The 11,272-nt window shown below is 35.1% G+C and overlaps 2 protein-coding genes across 2 annotated transcripts; both read right to left on the bottom strand.

Moving 5' to 3' along the window:
* Positions 1 to 1,924: 1,924 nt before the first annotated feature.
* DLAH (alpha/beta-Hydrolases superfamily protein) lies at positions 1,925 to 3,605 on the bottom strand. The gene has a single exon (XM_079009036.1). It carries the CDS (start codon positions 3,530 to 3,532, stop codon positions 2,027 to 2,029), a length of 1,506 nt encoding a protein of 501 aa, XP_078865162.1. The 5' UTR covers positions 3,533 to 3,605; the 3' UTR covers positions 1,925 to 2,026.
* Positions 3,606 to 7,358: 3,753 nt separating this feature from the next.
* LOC145063225 (mitochondrial import inner membrane translocase subunit TIM50-like) lies at positions 7,359 to 10,705 on the bottom strand. The gene is made up of 11 exons (XM_079010816.1): positions 10,475 to 10,705; positions 9,404 to 9,713; positions 9,151 to 9,239; positions 8,964 to 9,000; positions 8,799 to 8,860; positions 8,589 to 8,702; positions 8,356 to 8,460; positions 8,175 to 8,273; positions 7,948 to 8,104; positions 7,762 to 7,864; positions 7,359 to 7,535 (listed from the first exon to the last, which is right to left on the bottom strand). The coding sequence occupies exons 2-11, from the start codon at positions 9,693 to 9,695 to the stop codon at positions 7,490 to 7,492; spliced, it is 1,104 nt and encodes a 367-aa protein (XP_078866942.1). The 5' UTR covers positions 9,696 to 9,713; positions 10,475 to 10,705; the 3' UTR covers positions 7,359 to 7,489.
* Between the last annotated feature and the right edge of the window lie 567 nt (positions 10,706 to 11,272).

Raw genomic sequence — 11,272 nt, forward strand, 5'->3', positions numbered from 1 at the left:
TAAATGACATGTGACCCACATATCATCTGACGCTTTGTTTTTATTTTATGTCCATTACTAAAAAAAATATCCGATGATTATATTTCCTTTCAGTCAATAAACCCCATTCTTTATTTCTTCCTAAATTTGTGTTCTTGAGTTTTAGTTTTCATCCTTTTTGTAAAGATTTTGGATATATATCAATATTCTGGTTTCTTGATTTGATTTATATTTTCATAGGTTCATTAATATGAACCGCTATAAATTAGAAATTTCGTATTATTTTATGGGTTCTGATTTTTGAAAAAAAAAATTTGGATCAAAATTTAAAGGTTTGGCCTTCAAATACACCTAATCCATTGTTTTCCCATTTTCAGGAAAAAGACATGAAAAGTGAAAAATCAGGCCACCTGGCCCAAAAGGTGTTATGCGGGCCTCCAAGATTTGATAGACATTGAATTTGTTTGATGTCACATTATTTATTGACAAAATTGCAAGAATGGTCTCTGTGGTATGTCAAAACTAGCTTTTTTGGTCCAAAATGGGTTTGGTTTGTAAGGATGGTCCAATAGTTTCGTTTTGTTGCGAGTTTGGTCCAATTTCCTATGAACTTATTTATAATGACGGATTTGCCCTTATATTTTAATTTTCCATTTTTATTTTATTATCAGTAATTAAAAAACAATTAAAAATAAAACAAAAATAAAATACTCTCTCTCTCTCTCTCTCTTTCTCTCTCTACAAAGAAAATTAATACAGATCTGGTAGTGGATTTGTAAAATGAAGAACCCTAACTTTTATCAATTTTGTTCAATTCATTGTATGAAGTCGAATAGACTAAACACATACACACTCATATATGCATATGAATCTCAAGAACACTCGGTTTTTCCTGAGTTCAAGAACAAGAACATCATATTCACGAACTACGAAATCGATTTCTGATGAACTGCCATCACCACCATCGGAATCAATTTCTTCTATGAATTGCCCAACTCAAACCCACAAGCACACAAACAACTCAATAAACATAAAGATGAAGGTAAACTGCACCCCTTTTATCCCCCTCCTGAATCGTAGACACCGTATACCCTAAATCAGTACAGGTTAAAGAGATTACGATTTACAGATGAAAGGGATTACGATTTACAACCTAGAAATTTTTGCGTCCTTTCCAATTATTTAATCAAATGCCAATCATGTCCCTCTCTCTTGTTCTTCTCTGAATCGGTGTTTGAATCAGATGCCAATCATGTCCCTTTATCTTGTTCTTCTCGTCACTGCTACACCCTATCACCATGCGCGTCGCCTTCAGATATGTTCAGTCTGTAACTAGAGGATCCGACGGTGGTGTGGAGATGTAACCCAGATCGATGACCCCCTTGATCGATGACAACCACCTCGTCGGAGGCTTAACAGCCGAGGAAAATCGATCCGAGGTGTCTTCCCTTTGATTTCCAGTCGCGAAACCCTCCATCTGAAAACCCTAGCCGCCAAGAAACCCTAATCGTCAAGAAACCCAAACTTCAGATCTCGATCTCCTTTCTCTCGTTGGCATCTGTCTAGGTTCAAAGGGAGGGTAGCAACGATCAAATCGGGTGTTCGGGGTGGTGCTACCTGACCGGAGGGAGGCGGAGGGGCAGCCTAGGCCGGTGACAACCACTCGTTCTTCTTCTTTGGACAGTGGTAAGCAAGAAACGAGAGAGAGGGAGAGAGGGTATGAGAGAGAGGGTGTTTTATTTTATTTTGTTTTATTTGTAATTATTTTTAATTGTTGGTAATAAAACAAAAATGAAAAATTAAATAATAAGGGCAAAATCGTCTTTCCAAAAAAATTCAAACCAAATTGGACCAAACTTGCAAGAAAATGAAACTTTTGGACCATTAATGCTAACCAAAACCGTTTTGGCCCAAACATGTTAGTTTTGACATACCACAGGGACCATTTTTGCAATTTTGTTTTATTTATTTATCGAATTAGAATATTTATTTCGAAGTAAATTATATAACAAAAAATAAAAATAAAAAAAATCATATTAACATGTTGCTACAGATCATAATTTTCTTCTTCTTCAATAGGTGAAGGTATGTCTTCATTTTCCCTTTTAGGTCTAATCCATCTCCCAAATTCATTCGAAACCAATCCTTTGTTGCTCAATTGATACCAATACGCAGGAATTCTAAGCTCATTTACAAGCATATCACAATACTTATTCACAAGTGCCAAATCCCGTTTAGCATCCGATCGAAAACTCGAATTGCTACTCACAAATCCATCAACAAGATGTAAATACGTCTCAGGATGATGAACACCGATGAAATTCGACCCACGTTTCAGAAAAGGTGAAGCTCTTGCATCAAGCTTCAACTCTGCTCCAACATGGTGGTAAACCCAATCAAGGGTACCTGTCAAATCATCGAATTTTTGTAAAGTTTCATTGAAGACGATACCTGGCATTCGAGGGACTAGATCTTGTTTGATTGTGATCCGTAGTGCTTTGACGCCTCTGTGGTGGAGTTCATCCCTGAATGCGATGTTTCCGACTCTAGGTGCACCGAAGGAGATCACGCTTATCGGAAGAGTTGGAAACGTCATGGCGGCGTCGTACGCGTTCAGTAAAGCTAACGCGCCGCCCAGGCTGTGGCCGGTGATCGTGAGACTCACTTGTTCGCCGGTTGATTTGTAGAACTTCGTTAATCGCTTTATCTCTTCAATTACTTGCTCCGATGCACTGGTTTTGTTGTATCGTGTTGACATACGCTTCGATTTGTAGATACTCAGAAACCCTCGCTCCACCTTCGCTTCTCCGTGCCCTAGTGGCTCGAGATCTCGTTGCATATCTTCATACCATTCGGAAGGAAGCACAGTGCCACGCCACGCCACCACGATGTCTCTTCTTCCGATCCTCTTCGATTCAAGATCATCACTCACAGCGATGTAACCCATCCAATTGGAATCCTTACTCCATGTATCAGTCACGTATGATTTCTCAAGCCATCTAGGGATTTCAAATTGCGACATGGCGTAAATGTATTTTCTCACATCATAACCATGTTTCGTGAGCCCTAATTTTTCGAAAAACTTCCGGCGATTAAACAGACAGCTTCCACAATACTCCGAGAACGAATCAAAATCAAAAGCGTCGTATGTCGCCTGAGAAAACTCGCCATATTTAATCAACTCTCTACGAACAAAAGGATGAAGCGGATCAAGGAGGTTTTCCCAATCGGAACAACCGTGGATGTCGCGCCATATACTCGAAATGTCTTCCTTCGGCGACATCGTCGGCAACTCCAGCTTCGCCTCCGCCTGAGCAACAACATTCCAGTCATGACGGTGGAGAAAGTTCTTCAGCGATGGCTTTTCGATATACAGATTCAAGAGGTTTGAGATCGATTTCGCTAAGCGAGTTGACTTGTTTGATCTCTTATCACCATCGTTAATGGCAACCTCGTTGAAAGAAGCGGTTATTACAAGGCGGCAGGCGTGGTTGTGCTTAGCAGCTGAGAGCAGTTGATGACAGTGGTTGACCGGATTCAAAGCGGCTACCATGTTAATCAGATTAGGACTGAGAATTGAACGCAGGTAGAAGAACTTGTTTATATAGTAGAAGAAGAATCAAGAATGTACTAAAATTGCTAGATCCAGAATAAGATATGATGTTTTATGAATAATGTACACGTTAGTAAATAGGTATGTGTTTGTATTTAAGAGTTGTTGGTGTGGAAACTAGAATTCAGCTTACCCTAGTCAAAGTCGGGCCGCGTTTATTCGAAATTCGTTAGAAGCAACCCAGTTTTTTGGTCAAATGACCATATTCAACATGTGTTATTACAAATTTTGTCCACAAATTTTCAAATGGATATAAAAGTAGCCGAAAATGATGGTAAATACTCGGAAATTGGAAGCTGACATTTGAAAACAGATCACTGTAAGTTTTTGGTGAAGTTTTTATTCCTATGGAAGTGTTCCATAAAAAAAATTGTAAATTTTTGAAATGTATAAAACTATATTAAATATAAAAATTAAATGTTCTTAAAAGCTAAAAGATCTTCATTTTTTTTAGATTTAGAACTTTTGTTTGAAATAAAAGTTTTAAACTCATACTATTTGAATTTTTTTTGTTAAAAGTTAAAAAACTAACATTTTCTAAAACTTCTTAAAAACACATTGTAAACATGTTTTACAAAATTAGTTAGTTTTAACATTGTATTAAACTAATGTGTTTAACTATGTTTAGCATTTAATTATACAATTATTGTTTATTTATAAAGTTAAAGACGACTATACTTCCAGTAAAATATCTTAATAACCGAAAAAACTATATAAAACTACGATTGTGGCTTCCACTCAATTACATATTTCCAAGAGGAAAATCACATTAAAGTAACAAAAATCCAAGAACAAAACAAGCTCTCAATTCTACACTTAAAATGTATAGTGCTAAATCTAAAAAAGGAAAAAAAACAAGTGAGATACAACATGTTGTGTCTTAGGCTAAGAGGTGTGGTCACCTCTCGCTTTTCCACACCTCTCCTATTTTCTCACATCAGCGTCACATCACACCTCATCCTTATCCCCTCACTTCCCAGCTTTTCCACACCTCTCTTATTTTCTCACATCAACGTCACATCACACCTCATCCTTATCCCCTCACTTCCCAGTTTCACCTAGAGAAACTGGCAACTCTCATCTTCCAAGTTTTAAGAAATTATACAATACAAGTGAATAAATAGAGAGAGAATAAAAGAGAGGAAGAAGAGTGCACCCACGAGACCAAAAAGTGAGGGAAAAATAGTGAGTCGTGTACACCGCAACCCCACATCTAATTTTGTACTCACGGTTGTATAGGTTGACAGATCTAATTTTGTACTCACTGTTATGTAGATGCAATGAGACTGCACACCTCACTACCTCAACCTTACAATATCACCAATGAGAGTGTGATAGGAGTTCTTGAGGGTTGATGTGAAGTTGTATGTAGTGGCAGATCTAAGATTTATATTGGTTGAGGGTACATAAATATATTTTAATACAATTTTTTTTGGTCGGATCAAATGGTTAATGACTTATTAATCACTAATTACAATTTCTAGAAAAAGATGCCAATGTCCTTTTATTTGAGTGGGAGACTATAGCCAAATAGAAACCAAAGTTTGGAAAGATTTTGAAAATACTCCAAAAAAAAAGACCAAAATTGAAACCATGAATAAAGTATAGGGACCATATTTGTAATTTATTCTATTGTTTAATGTTTTGTTGGGTACCATGTTTCCATCGTTAACATAGAAAAAGGCTTCAATTTTCTTTCTTTTTTCATCCACTTTATATCGTAGAATTTTTTCAACCATTAGGGGCACGTGCCCCCACACTCTGCCTAAATGTGTTGAAGAGTGGTAAGGTATTTTTTTTGTTTGTTTTATAAATATATAGAGGATATGAATTGTAGATTAGACCATCCGTTATACCTATCATATATCATATATGTGGTGGGTGTCACATTAGCATTACATTCCACTACCATTAACATAGGATACTTACCACTAAACACACCGCTCCACCTTATTTTTTTTACTTAAATTTAATTCAAAAATACATTAAAAACATTTTTTAATACTAGTTTTTCCATTAAATTAAAATACCAAATTACATTAAATAAAAACTAAATTAATTGAAATTAATAAATAACAATCAAAATAAAAATTACATTAGTTAAATTTAAAAAAAAATTAAAAAAAAAAACATTAAAAAAAACTAAAAATTCCAACCATACATAAAATAAACTACCCCCTACGCCTACGTCGGGCTCGAACCGACTCTTTCATTGCTTGGAAAAGTTCCAAGTCTTCGCCCTCAAGGTCGTACGCTTTCATTTTCAAAATTTCCATATCGGTTTTTGTTTGGAGTGTCTCTTGTGCCTCTTGAAATGATGTTTGTGCTTTGATCATTTTTTGTTCCATCCGAGTCATCACCTCGGCCTTCGTTTCTTGAAGTTGCACATATCAATCAAATTTATCGCCAAACATATCCATAACACTAGAATTCGAAGATGTTGACGCCGCTTTTTTGCTTTATTTCTTCCAACGGGCCGACGAAGAGGTTGGTCGTTTTCAAGATCTATCGGATCGTCGTTGATGTCGATGTGTGTTCGGCCGTCCGATTGTTGAGAAGTTCCATCGGGGTTTCTCGAACGCTTTGAACCGGAAGATTGGAACTTCCTTCCATTTGCTCTTTCCATTTTGGGGCGTCTTTCAATTTTAGCCACGGTTTCATATACGGAAAAGCTTTGCGTGTTGGCGTTGTTTTTTCAAATTGGTCCATGGCCGCCTTGAAAACATCAAAATCGTTCGAGCCGCTTTTGCGTATGTTTAGGAGATTGTTGTAGATTCCTCCAAACTCGGTGCATTTTAGTCGAATATCTCGCCATTTCGACGTAATTTGATCGGCATTTCGAGTTTGACTTTCCATTAACTCGTAAAAAATGGCTTGGACTTTTTCCCAAAAACTTCCGTAAGGCTGGCTATCTCCTACAATTGGATCTTCGGAAGCCGCCACCCGTGCCTCCGCTAACTTTTCTTCTTCTTCTTTTGTCCATGGGACCCTTTCTTGGGTGGTAGTGGGTTGGGCGGGATTTTTTTCCTTTTTTCTTTTTTGGTTGAGGTGGTGGTGAAGGTTGCGTTTCCGGAACAAAATCCGGTGAAAGTGGTGGTTGTGAGCTTAGTGGTTGTGAAATTGGTGGTTGTTGTTGTTATGACGATTGTTGTTGGAGTTGTTGTAGTTGTTGGAATTGTTGAAATTGTTGGTATTGTTGTTGCATTTGTTGTTGTTGGAAAGCCGGAAAAGGTTGATATTGTTGTTGGAAAAGTGGTGTTTGTTGGATAGGGAAACCACTTTGAAGTAGATTGATAAAACCGCCTTGAGGTGACTCCATAGTCGGGAATTGTCGAGGTGTTGTATCTAACGCAAAAGCGTTATCGGGTTTGCGATTTCGGTAGTTTGGAGGGGTATTTTGGTTGGGATCCATGATTTTTGGTTGTGAAGATGTAGTGTGTAGTTTGTGTATAGAGAAAGAAAAGAATGGTGTAAAAAATAAGAAGTAAAAATATGGTATTTATAGGTAAATAAATTGTTTATCTATTTATTTTTATTTTTTTACAAATCTAGCCGTTCAACGGCTACATAAAACTAAAACGGTCAAATTTTTGCATCGTAAAATCTCATTGGGCGTCCGACTTCGTTGCCCCGATAACGAGCCACCACGAACACGAGCTACCACGAGACAACGGGGTGGTGTGCACGCCCGTTGTTCGTGGCCAGCTCGACCACGAATGCATTCGTCATAAGTATACCTGAAGGTCTTAGTAAAAAGTTACTGATATTAAAGTTAAATAGAATTTATTAACATGTAAACCAAATTTTATGAATCTGTTATTCTATCAATGTATTATACAAGACAAAATAATATAATTTAATTAATATTAAACTTCAATAGCAATAATAATAATTTACTCAGCGTCTCCACAGACGCCCTGGTTGCTTCTGCTCCTGCATTCTCCTGTATCATCAACCCAACAAATATGTCAAATGTCTAAAATACCCTTCAATTTCTGACCATAACAAATGCAATCAATCAATGACAAACTTTCGCTGGAAACAATTAAGATGCTGAATTAATCAATAAAATGGTGAAACCACATTATGCTTTTCTGTATCTTGCCAAAAATTACAAAACAAAGCGTGAACTTTTAATTTTTTAATTTTTTAATTTTTTAATTTTTTACCTCTGATATTCTTTAGAACGTTCAATGAACTCTTTAGCTATATCATTTCCATTGTATGAAGCAAGAACATGTCGAATATCACCAGGCCTATTTCGTGCAATATCTGCAGTTAATAAATAAATAAGGTACCTATAAATCCCTTTTAATCCAATAATATAATTTAAAAAAATAAAAATTAGTGTTTACATTCAAGAAATGGAATAAGATCAACCAATGCAGTGTCATCAGATTCACATTTCCATGGTTTTACTGGAACACAGTTTTCTTGTTGAAGGCAACTCTCAACAGCATTCCCACTCACATACAAAATTCTTGAAGGATCTCTATTAAGTTTTGACAAATCCTACAAAAAAAAAATGTTTACTTTGATTATATTTAATAAAATATTTTATTTGAAATTTTAAACAACATACTCTATAGTGCTTCCCATCTTGATATCTAGTTGCAGCCCTTGATAGTCTGTATCTTATGCAGTGGTTTCCATCTAATCTATCAACAACAGGATCAACATACTGCAATAACAAAATAAAGCCTGAGAATTTCACGAATATATTAAAATAAAGAAAATAGAGAAAGGGTAATAAAGTAATTTACCATGGACTGCTGATCGGAATAGATTATAATTTCATAAAATTGGGCTAGCTGTTCTAAAAACTCATCGACTCCTGGTCTTTTGAAAGTTCTCCAACCTCTCTCACGCTTTTATCATAAACATGAAAGAATAAAAAGTTAATTATTAAAAAATTGGAGATATGATTAAATTGAAAAAGAAGGAAAATGTTATATAATTATAATTATAATTAAAATTAAAATATATAGTTATATACCTTCCAATCAGAGTAGAGTAAAGTTTCATTGAGGTCCAAAACCAATGTGAACACATGTTGCTCTTGTGGATGCAAATCTGGAAGGAGTTTATCTGATAAGGGTTCTGTAAAACCCTAAGAAACAACAAGATTTTTAAGCAAAAAAAAAAAAAGATTGAGGAAAGAGGTTTATATTATATTATATTATGTTATTATGTTATATATACACACTCGAACATGTTCTTCTGTAGATTCACGCATCTCCAAATAAAGCTCAACTAATTTAGCAGGAACTGAAAACATCAAGAAAATAGAAAAGATGAAATATATAAATAATAATTAAAAAAAGAAAAAGTAAAAAGAATAGATAAATATGAGAAAGCAATAAGAATGAACCTGTAATTGCAGTTGATTTTAGCATGGTTTGAAATTTCTGCAATTATAATAAGTAGATATGTAATTCACACTCCAATAGAAAATAAGGATGTCTGTTATAGGTCTAATTTTCATGTCACAAGGGCACTTTTGTCATTTTGTCATTCTAATATGTTGCATAATTATAAGTCATATAACTCATACTCACCTGAAATGAAGACAAATCATCACCTATAGAAACTTTTTTCATTGTACGCAAAGCCTTTGTCTTCTCATAAACTTCTTCTAAACTATATGCTGCAAAAGGAGATATAAACTATAAAGCATTGCAATTGTTAATTTGATATTGATATTATAATATTGAGTCACTTCTATATATTTCTCCTTCCATTTAAGAATATTAAAATAAAGAAAACAGAGGAAGGGTAATAAGGTAATATACCATTTACCACTACACTCACCGTAGGTGGCATAACCAGCAGTGGCAACACCTCCAGTAACCGCTGCAATTAAAGAAAACTTGAGAAAACTCCATGGTTGTCCTTTTCCACCACCACCTGTGGTGGCTGCTGCTGCAGTTTCAGGTGGAGTTGATGATGATGTGGACTGATCACTCAGGATAGAAGAAGAAGATGAGATGATGGACTCTTTGGGAGGATTTGTAGTGACACTAGAATACAAATGAATATTCTTGTTGCTCTTCAAATTCAATACTTTGGAGGAAATTCGTTTGGATTGAGTAATTATTGACATTCCTCTTTATTTGGGATCCTGGTGAAAACAATAAATTATTGACAATCATATATCATGCATGATTTTAAACTAATATTGTTTGAGCGATTCCCTTTCTACAGATCTTGAAAGCCAATTTATGTCTTTAAGATGTTGTGTTATGACTTATGAGAGCTCTAAAAATTGTTATATCACTGATTTTAAGCCTCACGAGAAAGCCTCGAGTCGTGAGGTTCTGATACAGTGAATATGAAAACATGAATCACAGACAATTAAATATTTTAAACATCATTTACCTCCGAAAACTATATAACTAACATTATAACAGAGCATCATAACATGTAAATAAACAAATCGAGAGGTATTTGAATTCATTTTTCGAATATATACATGAAACCTAAAAATTTACGCCAACTTCTCTTGTTTTAGAAAGAATAAGATCACACAAGAGAGGTGATGTGAAAATACACAAATGTGTTTCTTTCTATATAAAGGCATAGTTTGAGTTTGTTAATTCATTTTATCAGTAGTACCAATTTGCCCTAATTTTTTAGGATTTATCACAGGGAAAAAAGCTCCCTTTCTCCCAAAAACAATAGACACTGCTGATACAGAGATTTAATCGATAAAATATCTTCAGAGTGTAATGTTATGTTCCTAATGAACAATTTCGAGGCGGTTGCTAATTTTCTAGGAACAGCAAAAATAGGTTTTAACAATTTTGAGGTAAAAAAATCACATGTGACATACAAAAGTCAGATATTTTTCAGAATATTCGCACATTAAGAGATAAGGATTACCTATATCAAGCATAGATTGAGAACTGAAGTTATAGAAATTGGCGTCGATAATGCTCCAATTTGTAGTTAGCTTGAGAGGTGACAGCTAAATCTCATCGTGGCACTAGGGTTTAGCAGAGGTTTACTGGGATGGAGATGTAAAGGAGTGCTATTTAGGGTGTTTGGGATTTGCTTGTCAGCTTTAGGCCTTAGGGCATCTCTACTCCTCGTCTCATTTTCACATTAAAATGGCATTTTCACATTAAAATGGCATCACTTGTTTGTTTAAATGAATACTATACAGGGAAATGAAAAAAAATAGTCTATCAAAATCATAGATGGACTCAGTCTACCATCTACGAACTTACAAGTCATTAAAACACATGCGTGTTTTAGCGACTTATACGTTCGCAGACGGACTCAGTCCATTTGTGATTTCCCATTTTCCAGGGATATAAAAACAAATTTTTTTTTTCTTCTTCCATTTTTCAAATTTTTTTAAGAACTCTCTCTAGAGGCAATATATAGATGATTTCATTTTCAAATATTTTTCAAAATTTTTGTTGGAGAATTCATTTTATTAGAGAAAAAAAAGGGTGTGGTGCCTGTAATCAGCCGAGCTCAAATAAGTTTTCCCAAAATACTCATACATGTTTATGATATGTTTTGAATTGTGAATTTGTGAATCGCATGCTAGATTAGGGATAAGGATCTAGTGATGGGTTTGAGCCATAAGAATTTTCCTATGTGCACATGCAAACCCTACTTGCTTGGATCTAAGTTTCTCTAATTGAACATGCATTGAATCCAAGACTTATA

Source organism: Lactuca serriola, chromosome 7 (assembly GCF_051521515.1).
Source record: "Lactuca serriola cultivar US96UC23 chromosome 7, Lser_US96UC23_V15, whole genome shotgun sequence".
In the NCBI taxonomy this organism is placed as follows: Eukaryota; Viridiplantae; Streptophyta; class Magnoliopsida; order Asterales; family Asteraceae; genus Lactuca; species Lactuca serriola.